The sequence below is a fragment of the Pelmatolapia mariae genome, linkage group LG22 (assembly GCF_036321145.2).
Source record: "Pelmatolapia mariae isolate MD_Pm_ZW linkage group LG22, Pm_UMD_F_2, whole genome shotgun sequence".
In the NCBI taxonomy this organism is placed as follows: domain Eukaryota; kingdom Metazoa; phylum Chordata; class Actinopteri; order Cichliformes; family Cichlidae; genus Pelmatolapia; species Pelmatolapia mariae.
The window spans coordinates 16,138,262-16,155,128 of NC_086245.2; the positions used below are offsets into that span (position 1 = coordinate 16,138,262).

The 16,867-nt window shown below is 37.6% G+C and overlaps 1 protein-coding gene across 4 annotated transcripts in view; it reads left to right on the forward strand.

Moving 5' to 3' along the window:
• Nucleotides 1–16,867, forward strand: part of csmd3b (CUB and Sushi multiple domains 3b) — a 392,628-nt gene that overhangs the window by 221,782 nt on the left and 153,979 nt on the right. For all 4 annotated transcript variants that reach the window (XM_065470768.1, XM_065470769.1, XM_065470770.1 and 1 more), the window contains exon 6: nt 8,377–8,489. In XM_065470768.1, coding sequence (XP_065326840.1) covers nt 8,377–8,489 — 113 coding nt within the window. The remainder of the gene's footprint in view (nt 1–8,376; nt 8,490–16,867) is intronic.

The following is a 16,867-nucleotide window of genomic DNA, read 5'->3' on the forward strand; positions in this document are numbered from 1 at the left end:
AAGCAATGAAACCATCCTCAAAAGTGTTCTCAACAAGTGATTTTATCACTTTAACACTCTCGCAGTTTAGCTCCTACTTGCTAAATGGATAAATAATTAAACTAACAGTGGATTTTGCAATATGGTGCAGAGCCACCCACTCTCTTTTTTTTCAGCCCTCCACTCTTTACTTGAACGAGCCAATTTAACAAACACCTTGCTGCTCCGTGAAGTGGGGAGCAAGGAGGAGGAGAAAAATTTAGATGAGATAAAGGAAAGGGAGGGAGAGACAGAGCAGGGTCCTGTTGTGAACACTGATTACTCTCTGCCCACTTGAAATTGATGGAGAGCGACACAGCAGGCGTGCTCACGCAAGCACGAACCCCTACACACCCACACACGCGCATGCACAGAAGCATAAATACACAATGTATATAAACAATCTTGTGCACAACGAGAACTTCTCTGCGTCTGTGCACTGATTGATGATGGCTTCGCCAAAACTGCATCCATCCCCAAATTTCTGCATTATATGTGTGAAAGTGCATTTTCACTCTCCCAGAAAGCTCATATGTATTTGAGATTTCGTGTGTCCTAATTGGGGGAGCCTATTGAGACGGCTAGTCTGCTTAAGTAGCACTCCTCTTCTATCTGATCAATAATCACACTCACATGGGTACAAGCACATATATTATATATGAAAACACAAACTGTATGGCCAATGATCTTTCAATGTGTGTTAGTTACATCACACATTAAGGTGCCAATATATATATATATATATATATATATATATATATATATATAAAACTCAATTCTGTCCCAGAGTAGCTGAAATAAACCCTACAGTGAAAGGTTCCATTAATTAAGGATTAATTTTATTTCAATCTATTAAAATCTTATCTCCATATTAAACTTTATGTGTCAGTACAGTACATCACAACAGGTAGCAACAAAGTAGCTCAACTTATTGCCTGTAACAGTGTATTTGAAAGAAAATGAATAAAAGAAAGGTCTTAGGATTAAATTCTTATGATTCAGCATGGGAAATATGTGCAAATGAAAACAATGTTGCTTTATTTTGCACTTCACACTTTTTTGGGTAGTTTGAAAACAGGTTCACTTAGTGTAGATTAGTAGCTGCAGTTTCCAAAATGAACCTCTGAAGTGCAGAAGTATCCCACTCTTTATTTGATTAAAATGTGTGTTTAACACGGCAGAAAAATAAGTATTTTATATTATTTATAATATTAGTAACAAGTAAGTATTTGTTGTATTTGTATTTTTTATTCGTTTTCTGTTTTATTCTACATTACCCTTATAACCTGCTCTACATAAACTCTTTTTTTTTCATTTGTGATTACCTTTAAATGTGAAGATGAATCATTTTAAATCTAACATCATTCATTTGTGAGCCTGTGGGTTCCTTCTCCCTCTCCTCCCTTCTTCTATTGTTCTCGCTGTCTCCCTCTCTCTCTGACTCACTGTCTTTCTGTCTTTCGGCCATCGATCTTAGCCTCTTTCCGCCCTCTTTCCACCCAGTGCTTCTTTATTTCCTCCCTCTCCCTCTCTTTCATTGCCATACTGTGAGCTGAATAGCTGGTTTGTGTTTTTGTTGAGGAAGGAGGCACAGAGGATGGATGGGACGATGGTAGACCCTGAGATGTAGAGAGGGAGAGATGCTCTTTTGGTCTAGTGTATTTAATCAATTATGTTCTCTCGCTCCCTCTGGTAACTCTCCACTTGATATTTTCTCTCTTGCAGACACACACACACACAAAACTGCATAAGTGGTCACATACTGACTCTTACTATCCCAGTATATTTTTTCTTTTTAAAAAATTTGGACCTACAGTGATTAGAGCTCAAACACAAACATGTGTCCTATTTTTTTAGTATGCCTACTTGATCACTTTCAAAATCAAATATAGTTAGTGCCATATTTTTTGGGTTACATAGTTTTGCTACCACAGTGGATTTTAAATTATACAATCAACCATATACATCAGTTGTCCACTGATGTATATGGAGTGTCCAAGTGGACATGTAAAAAACTCTTTGAAAAGTACATGTTTAAAAAAAATTAAGTTCAAATATTTTTTTTTTCATGCCTAAAGATGAATAAAAATACTTAAGAAAAAAATCCTGATTGAGGTTTTCATAATTCATGAAAGGGTTAACTGTGATTTAATGAATGGAACTAGAGAGGGTTTACAACGAGGTGCAAACCACTCATTACGCTCAAGAACATGATTAGAATTTACTGGAAGACGTAAAAATAGCTTGCACACTTAAACACACCAACAAATTTTTGTGTGACTGCTGATAGAACAGTGCAAATGGATAATGACCCCAACAACTGTATACTGCCAAAGCAACATATACTCTTAAGTTTATCAAGGTAAAGACATGAGATATCAACAAATTATACGCATAATTATATTATGTTTTTGACCAATAATATATAGGACTAATTGTAAAACATGCTGCTACATTTTTGATCTGTTATTGCTTACACAGAAATGTCATACATGAATAAAATACTACTAGCAGGCAGAAGGAGTAATTCTTTTAAGTTACCAATTTTCTTTCACAGAAGACGTGATTTCAGAGCAGAAACAAGGGGCTATCTCACACTTACTCTTTGAGTTTAACATCCAGTGTTTGGAAACATTTGTCACAGTGATCTACGTTCAGACCTTTATACAATAGCGAGTGTGCGGGTTTAGACTTCTCTAACTGTGTTTCTATACATCTGCTGTTTCATAAATGAAAAGATTTGGTGATGCCTTTTGATCTTTATGCAACTTAAAATGTTATCACACTACTACTCTTATGCTTTTGAAAATGGCAGTAGACCTTTGTAACAAGCCTGTATTTATCCTGTGGATTTTACTCCCACATCACTGTCAAATCACTGACTGGGATACCCTGTCAGACCGCGATATTTAAAGAAGATGGTCTATAATAACTCAGGGCTGCTCTGAAGTACTTTTATAGCAGATATCTTGGGAGAACACTTAATAGTCACAGACATAATCCATCTCGATAGATGAATGGTTTAATAATGCATTACAAATTGTCCACATGGGGAAGATCAGATCAGCTAGCTTCTCAGCTGACGTGTTTCATATATTTATTTATTCATGTATTAGGCTTTTGCTACAAGCTATGTCTTAACCTTTAATTATGCATGTAAGTAGTTGGTGAGCACACATGGTCGTTTTTCATTTTTCACATAGTCATGCTCGGGACCTATGGAGCAGCAGTAATGCATCTCAAAAGCACTGGTAGGAGGAGGTGCTTCCTGCTGTTGTGAGGATACAATGACCTTTTTAAGATCCCATTCACTGCTGCAGAAAGAGTTTTTCTAATTATGGCTTAATCTCAGCTTGGAGTTGTTAAGTGACTCTTGAGCATTTGATTAAATGGTTTAATGTCACACACATGGGCTTGCTCTAATTCAATTCCTGTTTTAATATGAAAAAATGAGAATACACACACTGTGCTATGATGTCATGGGAACAAGAGACCGAAAAGCTGTAAACAGCTGTAAACATGAAGAGGACACATAGAGTAGTGTGAAGAGTTCTCATGACCAAATAACCATATTTATTTAATAGATAATAACTAATAATACATACAAGTATTATTTATTAATAATAATAAATAACCTATATGCTGTAATGCTTTCAATAATATTAACTCTCCAACCACTATTAGGATATAAGCTTTAAAGAAGAATTACTGATTAACAAAAAGTCCTAATTTATACTACAGCACATAGGTATCCTCCTCTGGTTTTATGGATAAAAGCTAAAAAAGTCTCATAGTGCACAATTCCACTACAAGATACCACGTCAGGCACCAAAAGTGAGGTTTTGTCTGTAAAATTTAACCCAAGCCACACTTCCTTCCCAAAGCCTAACTAAGTTAACCTACCCATTCAGATTAAAAGACAAATATTTAAACTGATCAGTCTAAATATAAATCTGAGTCTCCTGAGGATCAGGGATATTAGTTGCCACCAATCTTACCACTGCTTAACTGATACTTTATATCTATTTCTAGAAACCTTAATATATGCATGAGTTATGCCAGCACAACTATTTAATGAGGTGGTAACAACCTACTAAGGGCATGTCTGTATGTCTTGTCAGAGATTCTGAAAGGATACCACGAGTAACCATTAGTTGCAGTGGCGGCTCTTAGAGGAGTCGATGTACACACCTCACAAATCTTTGCAGCTGACTAGGATGCATGTACAGTTGCAGAAAAGAATCAAATAAAAGCACGAGTTATACGATTCAGCAAGTGTAAAACAGATGCATCCAAGCAAAGTCCTTACATGCATAGTTTAAATGACGTGCAGTAGTAGCAGGAGTTAGTTTTCCCTGAAGTGAAGTCCATTTAGCTGCGGACATATTAAACATTACTGTCTAAATGTGCTACTAAATGTAAAGTGAGGTTGCATTCGAAAGAAAAAAAAATAAAAATCCATCTACCCACACGATCACACAGGGTCTGGAGACTATCCCACACCTCAGAGGTTACAGTCTGAACAGGCTGCTTTTAACTTGGTCCAAGTGGGTTTAACCTTTAGCTGCTCTTCTAGTCATCTAAGGCCAGACTAAATCAGGGATGTGTGGATCAGAGCTATGTAAGGGTCACACCACATGTTGATGATGAAATCTAAAGACGAGTCGTGGGTTTTGTGATGGTTTTGACTTTTCGGTGAAACATTTGTGTAGGGCTTGATTATCTGGAGGACTGTGACCACTGTTAACAACCTCCTCAGCTCTGTTACTGTATCGTTGTAGCGGCATGCATGAAAATCTGGTACTTCACATGTGGCTTTGTAGACCACTTTTTTGTGTGTATGTGACTAATAGCCGACATCATGGAATCCTACTGATCTAGGGCACAAGGTGACCCTCTCTTTGTTAACACATGCACAGATACACACACACACACACACAAACAGATACACCTTCTAAAACACCTGCTCAGCATTCTTGTGCTCCACTTTTTACCACTGTTATTACAGTGTATTGGCACTGGATAATAGTGCATACAATATAATGCTCCTATCCATGCCTTTGTGCGTGTGTGTGTTGACATTAATGGAGTGCGTCGGTTTCCAGAAGGGGACGAGTGAACATGAGAGAGGACGGTCCACTTCTCTTTAAAGACCATTCGTGTGTGTGTGTGTGTGTGTGTGTGTGTGTGTGTGTGTGTGTACCTGTGTCTTAAATCTAACAGCCAAGGTGATAGTACTAAAAATATCTCAAAAAATGAAAATGCAATGAAAGAAAGACAGCACCTGTTGCTTGACACTACAAGATGAAAGCGCCATAAATCAAAGAACTGGTGCATCGAAGGTGGTTAATTGCCAGCAGAGATTTTATTTGAGGTTTAGATATTTAAAGCCATACAGAAGCAAGGTTGTTTTATTCTGAACTGCAAAAGCAGTCAGTTCCTCTAATGCAGTAGTGACCTAACACACTTCACTTTGCCAACCACAAGAGCCTTCTTCACCTTCTCAACCAATTAAGTGGTCTTATTCTCACCACTCGATGAAAGTGTTGCAAATTGGCTCCTATCTGGTAGCGCTATGTACCCTGAAAGGCTTGATTCAGCTTGCCTAAATGCAAAAAAGCTAATATTTTTAAAAGTGGTTCATTGAAGTCTGACATTTGACGATATAAATTTGCATATACTATGAGTCAGTTAGGTAGACTGTATATAAATCCTAGGAGGGAAAAAAAGACAAATAATTGCCATCATTATAGCAATCAATGTGCAGATAATGTGAACCAGTACAACAGCAACAACTACCAACTTCAGTTTCAGGAAGTGTCGTGATGACTGACTTTTTGAATCACATTCTCACCCTTTATTTATATTTTGCTAAAAAATCGGAAACAGGTGCAATCATTTAATAAAACCTGTACATGCATAGATGGAAACAAAGTGTATTAGGCAAAAACAACATTTGTTCCACTCTAACAAGCAACAAGTCTGTACTTGCTATGCTTGCTTCTACACAGCCTGAACTCTCCTGTTTAAGTTTTCTTACTATTTCTTTAAGCAGTCCTTATGAATAATCCTTCAGGCTTCTTGAAGGACGTTCCAAGCTCTTCTTTGGATGTTGGCTGACTTTATTCCATTTTTTGTCACTGCTTCAATAATGTTGAGGTTCGGGCTCTGCGGAGGCCGGTCCATAACTGATAGCATTTCCATTGTGAGTTTCCTCTAACCAGGCATGCTTTTGCTGCACTGACAGTGTGTTTGGGAAGCTGTTGCCAATCAGACACTTTCAAGATATCGCAGGGCGGGATCAAAATCTGATCTATTCATAATTTCATCCATTTTGACAAGATCACCAACACCACTGTTTGAAATGCAGCCCCAAACCATGACAGAGCCTTCATCGTCTTTCACAGATGGCTGTAGACACTCACTGTTGCCTCACTGACTTCATCTGTACATATGGATGACAGTTTAAAGCGAAAACTTTAAATTTGGATTCATCACTCCATGAGCCACTTGTGATAACTCTGTTGTCTTTGTACATTTTTATACATTTTATACATATTGAATGAACGAAATGAGAACAAATGACGTGTTTTTGAACAGGCTGCTGTTAACGTAGTGCAAAAAATATCATATAAATTGTATATTGAGTTTTTTAAGCTGAATGATGATTTATAGGCCAGTGTTAAGCTGACTTAACGAGCAACATGAAATATTCTTCTGAAAACGGTCAGCTACAAGGACTGAACTGAAAATTAGTGAAAAAGCAGCCAATGTCCAAAGAAAGAAAAGACCTTCAGAAAGCCTGGAGAACTATTGCTCAGGACCACTTATGCAAGAAAATACAAGAACGTCTGCATCCTTGGAAGCAAAATATAAAACATGATTCAAGACTTTCATACATTATATCCACCAGCTACCTCCTGGGAATTAAACAGTGAACAGTTAATTAAGAGCGAGTGAGGTACCCTTAAAATTCTGCAAGAGACTGTGTGTAATTCATTCTGCATCATTACACTCACCATAGGCTTTGTTCTCATTTAATCCAAGACAACAGCAACACATACACGACCTTTATAAACACTGAATGAATTTTAAAATATCTGTGATCCTGTGGAAGTGCAGTCTCAAGCACTGATCCTTCAGTTATTATCTAATTGTTAATTTACTAAAAATGTTTAGTTTTCTAAATTGTTATGTGAAGGTTTTACAGCCTTCTGAAACTATCATCAGTCTGGTTTTGGATCAGCTTTGGGTGTGCAGCAGTGTTTATTTGGAGATCAGAGCTCCATCCTCTCAGTTGAGATTTTCTATTTTGGAGCTGACTGGCCATCCAGCTTCCATTCACTGCAACTGAAGTTGCAGGCTGCATGCATTTTCTGTTCCCTTAATATTATACTAGAAACATAATATTTGGAGTGAAATGCCTCATATTATCGCATTCAACCACTCACAATATAACCACATCTTAAAAGCTTTATTCTTAAGGCAAACGATCTTTCTTTAACAAAATGAGAAGTTGTAAAGCTTTGATGTAGAGTGCCATTTCCAATAATGTGTCATCCGCCCAAGTTTATTGTGTTTAAACTCGTTGAATAGCAACATAACGCTACATTTCCACTAATTGCCATAATCAGTATCAGATAAATGCAGCAAATATATGCATGCATTTACAGAAAAAGAAAAGAAAAGAAAGCTGGTGGAAGCAGCTATTCGTGTTATTGGACTAAACAGAAATCACAGTGATCTCTGTTTCTCAGGTATGCTCTGTTTCCAGGTTTTTACAGGGGACTGTACACAATTACAGGTTCTTTCAGATGAGCGAGTATATAGCTCACTAAGTCCAGCATCAAGCTGATCTGATCTTCTGCATAAGCTGTGTTTGGTGTTAGTGCCTGGAGAATGGGGAGGAGAAGGGCTGTGTTTTCAAATCCGCTCCAACAGTGGACTAGACTTGGCAAATATTAGGTTTCGTACCCTACAGCTGTGGCCAGACATTTGTCCTTTTCTTAAAGCCAAGCACTGGTATTACAGTTATACTGCAGCAAAATATGGGGGCAGAAAGCTAAACCAGGTGAGCATGGTGTTTAACCTATAGCAGGCGTGGCTCAGGTGATAAAGTGGGTTTTCCACTGACCGCAGGCTTAGAGGTTTGATCCTAGTCTACTCCTGTGTAGAGTGCATGCACTGCTAAGCACGTGTCTGCACTTCTTCCCTAAAAAAAAATGACCATTTAAATTTCAGTCATACAATCACTCTGTGTATTATAGGATTAGGTGAAGGCTAAGGTATTATAAATGTGTCTTTGTATGGATCCATGTTTTATTTCATTAAGCATTTTCATTTTGTCTTCCTTTTTAGGTTGTCGGGCACTAACGTCCCTTCTCCTATCGTCAGCAACAAAAACTGGCTTCGGCTGCATTTCGTGACTGATGGCAACCACCGTTACCGTGGCTTCAGCGCACATTATCAAGGTAAGACGGGTGAAATCTGATTATCTTCACGGAGATGATCATTTAAATGCACGCTTGCACGCACGCACACACGCACGCACATGGAGATACAGTATATGCACAGCGTGTTCATTTCTGAAAAATGAAATGGGATGTACAGTGTGTGCATATCTCTGCCTTTAATAACAGCTATTTTCAAGGTTCTGAGTTCGCCTCTTTTGCCTTTTTTTTGGCATTTTTGTGTTTGTGTTTCTCTCTGACAGTTGGTCCCCATCATCCCTCCCTCAGATTCCCTCTAATTACGTTTGTTGACTCCAAACGTCTCGCCTTTTCTCTGTTACATTTTCTCTCACTGTCTCAATCTTACTGCCTTTCTCTCACTCATCCCTGTATAGCTTGCTCTTTTCTGTTTTTTTCCCCTCTTGGGTAACTATTCAAGTTAAGTGCACAGCTAGATTTCTTTGACACAAAATCCCTAACGGGTGGAAAACACTTGGAAATTCATTTGGCATAGTCCATGTCCCCCAACAGTGATAATGAGAGTCGAATGTGTGGAACAACTGCACACATAGGTTGGAGGAGATGGTGTTTTTTCTTTTCTTTTTCTAAATTTAAAATTGCTTTCCTTACTTTCCAGCCCTCTGTTGTAGTCTTGGATTGCTTCTACTACTTTTACAAAAAAAAAAAAAAGGTGTTTTGTGCATTCAGATTGCTAGTCCATTTTCAAAAGAGTCCATTGGACATCGAAAAATACACTGACTTTGGTATTTTATCATTTTTTTTGTGCACATGTGGCACAAGTACAAAGCAATACTTGTTTCAGTTTGGTTTGAATTTAATCCTAATGCATTTCAACCATAATGTTGAGAAACGTAATTATATTTTGTGATATTTACATATTTTATTCTATTTACATGTTTTATATGCAAAGTTTAACTACTTTAAGCTAATCACACGGTGGCATTATAGTTTGTCCGTGCGTCACTGCCCTGATCTGAGTGGGCAGCCAGCACACGCATAAATCTTGGTCATGCTTGACACTGGATTATTACTGACACACTGCCTACTCGCGTCTTTCCTCAGCACAAGTTGAGAACAAGCCCCCAAAATACCAAGCACACTCAGGCAAGAAAAGAGAAGGTGTGAGCCTAACCAAAATGCCAGCTCTCAGGAGTAGCGCTTGCTCCATGTACTAACTGGATCGTGTTTGTAGAGTTTGTTTGTCGAGGAGAAACTGTGTTTACGATCATGCCGCGAGAAGTAACAAAAAAACAATCAGCATGTGTCTGAAATGACACACTCGTACGCACTCAGTGACGCAATGCGAATGTGTTTCACGGAACTTCTTTGTGTCTACCTCGCTCCCCTCCCACTAATTTTGTCACCGTTTTTCCACAGTCAACTGTGTTATTTTTCAGACACACTGATAAACACAGCGGTTTCTCTGAATAGCAGTCCCGGTGACCTTCTGAATGCTTTTGAACGAGTATTTGTCTGTCTTTGGATAATGTAGAGTTTGTTCTGCTCTCCCTGTGCACGCTTCCTGGCATGACGTTTAGCAAAGTGTTTGGAGAGTGGCATAAGCCAGCCCAGTGTAGCACTCTTGGTTAAAAGGTTGTAATGTTACATTAATCAAATCAGCTCAAAGCATGATTAATATAAAGTAGATGCATATCTGTGCATACAGGTGGCTGCTGAATGGATCTTACTGTGTTTTCTTCAAAATTAGTATAGGATTGTAATTCATTTTAGCTTTTAATGCCAAGGGATTGAATAATTTACTACTTTACTTTTGGACATTAAATCTAAGAAAACAAATGTTTTTAAATTTCTGACAACCGCATGAATTTTGTAGTGCAGTGATTCCCAAAGTGTGGGATGGGGCCCCCTGGTGGGCTATAACAGTACTGCAGCTGTGTCGCAGTAATTAAGTAAGTAGTTCAGTTTGAAATAACTCACATCTATTTTAAGTGAGATATTGGTATACATTATTTATTTATATAAAAAATGTAGTAACATTTATAATAGGAGGTGGTTATTTTGTGATATTACACATTACTATTGCTCATTATGAAGTTATTATTACATAACTAGCCATTTATAGCCAACAGCTTGTGTTGTTTGTGTTTATTTTAATGCAATTTTCAAAGAAAATCCATCACTTTCTCTTATGTTTTGATTAGAGTGAAGATTTAATTTAGGATTGAGGGGGCCCCATGGGAGTTTCTGGTTTTTAAGGGGACTGCAGCACCTTTGACTTGAATGGAATGGAATGGCTGATGTAGTGTATTGGTCACTTGCAAGATTTGCAAGACCCAACTAACAGCTGGCCAACTAAACCGAGTAAAGTGAAACTGAATTTTCAATTAATCCGCAATCTGTGGGTATGATGAGCTCATTAAGCTGCATATGACCCCAGATGATACTTTACTGCAAATGTGGCTTGTATTTGAGTTTTAAAATGGTTAAATACTGTGGGACAGAGGTGGGGGCATGTTTGTGATTTTGTACAAACTGTGGGTCATCGTGGTTATCCCCCGACCCCCCACCCCTCCTCTCAGTCAAAAATCCAAACATGGTTAAATGCCAAAAAGTGAAAAGACGATGGTATATTTAAACAGACATTAAGATTTAACTAAAAATTCTTAAATTACAAAAGTATTGTATAACAAGGTATTAAATGGAGTAAGTACAAGTGATTATCACCCCTTTCTTGAATATGTCTCTGTAAAACATCTCTTTTGCCACGTTTCTTCCTGAATCTTCTCTTCTCTTTCCGTTCTTAACCATCGGTTTTCTTTCCATATTACTTGACTGACTGATTGACAACCTGACCACTCCACTTGAGATTTACCTATAATTGGTTTAATTGATCCTAATTAGTTGAAAAGGTTAATCAACATGTTAATGAGGGGTGTCAGTGTGATAAGTGAGTTGATTAATTAGTGGACTTTTTAACAAGATTATGATTGATTGGCTACTCTCTGTCAGCTGCCAGTCATACCCATTACTTTGTTGCTTCTAACATATTAGCAGAAGGACGGGTTGGGTGGCTGAAAATGTTAAGTCACCTAAAGTCACGCAATGTTCCTAAAGCACTGGCAGATTTACTTCACAGGCTGTCTACATGAGGTGGCTTTTCTTTCTTTGAAATAGAGCATAGTATTTCTCCATGTAGAAAGAAATGATAAAGCATTGATCATATTATTTACTTTGTATGTTAAATTTGTTTTGCTGTTCCCTAGAAAATGAAGATAGGCCAATACTGAGAATGCAACATTGCCAAAGGCAACGATTGGCAATGCTACAATAGTGATGACCTCCAGTTGGATTACAGTCTTGTGGAAGCACTTGCAAAAATATTTATGTACATCACTGCAATAATTGATTGTAGATTATCTGATTCAGCAATTTTGTTTTGTTTCTTGTGTAGTGTAGGTTTTTTTCCTGTTTTTTCCTGCATTTATTTTTCTCTGCTGCTGTTAAATTTACTCCTGGGGTGGTTACCAACTCATATTTTTATGCTATTGTATTTTTTGTCTTTTTACTTAACTCTGCAGAGCGTTCCAAATTAGATGTTTTTCAGGTCTACAAAAATCAGCTTTTCTCCTGGAGAATACATTATGAGACCCTTGGGCAGGGTTAGTTTAGTGTAGTGGCAAACACAGGATGAAAGCAGTTCAACATTACACTAAACGACTTAATCAACAAATATGCTTTTGCAGGGTTTTGTTTAGTTTACAAGACACTGCTATGAGACCTCAGAGGTCCTCATTTGCCTCTGGGTGCCGCCAGCCAGTTGGACAGAATGTTTGTGTGTCTGTAAGGTCAGAAACTCTGCTCATAGAAGCATTCTCCTTCTGCTGCGGCCAAATTATGAGGTTCTGAATTAATAATAATCTCCTAATGATTTATATCCAACTTTGCAGAAAAGGGGCAGAAGGGTTAGAGAGGCAGCAACAACAACAGACATTACAAAGGAAGAAAAGAGGAAGTCAGAGAGTGAGGATGGTAAAACAGTAAGGAAATCCAGAGATGTTATTAAAACAAATTGGGAGGTAGAAGAGAAACAGAGCCATGGGGAATCGGAGGTTTAAGGGGAAAAGTCTGGAATTACAGTGGGGCTAAATATCAAATATGTATAAATATTAAAATTAAGAATATTTTATATCATAATGCCATAACTGGCTATTGTAGACCACTTCAGAGGGAGGAAGTACGTGTGAGTGCATGTGTGCTTGATTGTGTGTGTGTGTGTGTGTGTGTGTGGATCGCTTTGTTCATGCTTCTTGGACAATGGAAAAGCCCATTCATAAATTAGTGTATTTAGAGACGCAAAGCCTGCAGCTCCAGTGCATGGCTTAACCAAATGCACCAAGTTAATTACCCATTTAAATGCTTAATTGATGCTTCAGAATGATTCACAGTGGCAAGGTTTTGAAACATGCCATAGGCTTTATTTTGATAGACCTAAATTAAAGGAATGAACCATTTCAATTCACATATCTCACAGAAGAGAGTCTTCGTGTTAAAGGGAAAAATCACTTCTATTAAAATTATTTGCATTTTTTTTTTATTGGTTCTTACTTTAATATATTTTTTTCATTCTCTTTAGTATTTACACATTTACACATTTGGGATATCACTTGCAGTTGTCCTTGTGATGTAGCTCAAAGCAGGAAATACTTGGAAATACTAAATAAAGTACTTTAAGATTTGGGCCTTGGAAAAGCACGAATGAGGTACAACACACGGCATCAACTTCTACCTGTTAGTTCAGCTCACCTGTTCTCGCTTGCAGTCTAAAGACGAGGTAATATCCAACCAAATTTAGTCTAAATTTCTGCTCAGTCATACAGTTATATTCTGTACTGTCAGGAAGAGTTCATAGCTGCATGTGCCTGAGTGAAAACAGCTTATGTCATGGTTTATCTGTGTGCTCCTTACTGTCTCCTTCACAGCTAAATACAAGCACATTAAGTATCCATTAGCATGTTTAATTGAACTTTGGTAATTATTCAGCTATGACAGCGTCCCTGGGTAAATGTGAATGCAATTCACCTGAGGAACAAACTGCATTTAGAGATTTAGTTCCCCTAATAAAGAAAACTAATTTGTGATTTTGGCATTAGTTTTAAACATGCTGTATAATCCGAATGTAGGACTTTTGTACTGTAGAAGACGACACAAAATTTAATGTTTTTTTCCCCATGATGGGAAGTGCATCCAACATCATGTCACATGTCATCTTGGGACTCAAGCTATGTACAGTAAGTGTCTTAATCTGAGTTGTTGGCAGACTAAAGTGTCCAACTTTGATACTTATGGCCTTTGATCCACTGTGTTTGTCCCATTGCTACTGATTTAGATTCAAACCAGCATGATTATAAGGGTCTTGTAGTTGGTCTGTAAATAACTGGTTCTATTTACATTTATGAAATCACAGTATGCAATACACCAATACCCAATGTCCAGAATATGGAAACAGCAAATATTTTACATTTTAGTAATCAAAACTTATTTGTGTTTAATTTACCTTCAAGACAATGGGTGATATGTGAGGTGAAACCATAATAGATGGCGATAATATGGGAGGAGATTTGCTAAATTCTGCAATTACAATTTCAAATCTTAAGACAGTTACAGTGAACAAAGTAATCAAGGTGGAGTTTTTTAAGGAGATTTTAAGTAGCGTTACTATTAAATTGCAGTGTCTCATTTATTCCCCATATATAGCATATTTAATTAATTAAAAAGCAAAAAACAACAATATCTAGAAACTGGCAAAGACAAACATTCACATCCCTGGACATCCCTCCATTGCAGGGGTCTCATAGCCTACTCCCAAACCCCCAGACCTTCTTGCTTAACCAGATTGCTGATGCAGTGCCAACCACTGTGCCAACTCTATGACAACAAAACGCTCAAATTCACACAAGAAATAATAAATAGGAGAACTCTTTTTTTCTTCTTTGAAAATAGACTACTGCTGAGAGGAAGAGTAACCAGGTTTGCATGAGTGACTAAGTCGAAGAAGTTTTCTGAAACCCAGCTGTTCCACTGTTATGTATTGTGACTATGGTTGAACATGCCATCTTCTAGATGTGACTGAGTGCATTACAGTATGTTCTTACCCCCTAGAAATACACCCGAGGCTAAAGCTGAAAATAGGAAGTTCAAAGTCATCTTCCCTGTTAAATAAAAAAAGAACATGAGCAGCTCTTCTCCCTCGAAGCTAGAAACGAGTGGATCAGGTTGTCAATTAAACCCTCAGTTGTCAGTGGCCAAAGAGAAATTGCAACAACCAAACAGCGTTACAGGGAATTTAGGCTTTAAATAGATTAACTTTCAGAATTTTCAGGACCACGTGTTTTGAAGAAAAACATTCACAGTATAATAAGGTAAAAAAAAATGGGGACATCTTGTGAGCCAGATGCCACATATGGTTTCAGTCAACCAGTGAGTCACATTTCTACTCAGCAATGCAGCCACTAAGGTACAGTCAGTCAGCCACAAACAAATGCATCAAATACAAAAATATGGAGCTTATAATAACTGCTTAGTTAAGACAGTGCTCAAAGAGTTTGTCAAAGACAGCAGCTAGTGCTACCTTTTTACGTGTCTGTAGACATAAAGTGTTAGGTCTAACAAGTTCTATATTTAAATAACAATAACGATGACAATGCTGCCCTTTAATTTCTAACATCTACATTTATGAACTAGTGAGGATGTTGTTGTTCTCCAAGTATATACAAATTTAATATATTCCAAGTTTTGTACTTGATTGCAATTTGAAAGAAAAGCTGGGAAAAGTCATGGTGTTAACTTACTGTGAAGCAAATGGTCTTGTCATCTAAAACTTATTACTGCACAATATAATGTAATGAATGAAGAGTGACCAGCAGGGACTAGTTTGGACTGTACCACAGTAACAGGGCTTAGTAACATGATGACTCTCCACTCAGCTAACAGATTAGTCCACTTCATATTTCCTTGCCACTTGGTGAATTTAAGTTAAAAAGTTTTTCCTCTACCCAAATATGAAAAATTTGAGCCCTGTTTCTCGCAAAGTTGTCTTTTTTAAATGTTGCATTTTCTCAGCAGGCTTGCTTACCTTAACCACAGGTGCATGTTTGGTCTGAAGTCGCCTACCTTATTTTAAAGAACATACAGTAGAAGGGCGTTAGTATTTCTGGTGACATTTGTGTATCGAGCCTAGCACATTTGCTAAAATAATTAACTGTAATTACTCAAAACTGTACATCTGCCTAATTTCTGCACAAGTAAAAAAAATATAAGCAAGGGAGTTGACATGGGTGTTGAGGATTTCAGGCCGAAACGGGGCTTAAAATCCAGCTGACAGAGTTATTAACATTGTCCAATAAACCTGTGTGATTAATGTGTTATAATAACAGTCACTCATTGCACACCTCTACATCAACCTTTACATCTTTCATAATTTTATTATACTTTCCTGTTTGTATTCCTGTATGCAGTCTACCAACTCACCATGGCATAGACAAGCCAAGATTTTTTGTTTGGTTTTTTTGCTTCTTTTATTTTTATTTTGTTTTCTTTATTTCTTGCTAATATGCAAAATAGGCACCATAATGACTTTGTGCCATTTCAGCCACTGAGAGGCTAAGCTAGGGGACTGCGCAGTTGGCTCACTCCTAGAAAAACAAATGATCCAGCTTCCAGGTACAGCTGCATTTGATCATTTATTTACATGCTTCAGTAATCCATTCAAACGATTGCCTTGGAGTACCGAGCTACTCCAAGGCAATCTATACAAAGCAAGGGAGTTGACATGCAAGAAAAGGAAAGCAGGCAGCAAAACAGTGCAGACTCCTGACTCACCCACTCTTCATAAACAGGTGAATGTATTTTGTCTTCATTCATTCAAAAGCCATCTGTGTGACAAGTGTGACAGACACATTAAGGAAACGAAGGAAAGTAGGCTACCTATTGTTACTGGCTTTGCAGCCAAAGAAGTTCTGTTTAGTTACTCTATTTTCAGGACATTTACTCTCATTCAACATTTTTATGATTTTATAATTTCATCTTAATAAATTCCAACAGCAGCAAGAACTTATAAAACATTTAAGAGTCCTGGGAGCCCTTCAGTTAGCCCATTGAAACAAATTATTATATTATATTTCCACAATATAGAAACTAGCTAGATTCAAGTAGACTAATTGTCATTCACAAAGTTATCCATATCCAGTTAATCATATTTTTAATATTGTCGGCGGTCAGCCAATCACAAGCCCGTCGGCAAGCCATCGAGTGAATTGAATACTTGCCAGGGTTTAATTTACTATACAAATTTCAGTCTGAACAGTGAGAAGTAATGCCTGACTCTTATTAATGAGCATTAACGTTTTAGAAAGCGAGGG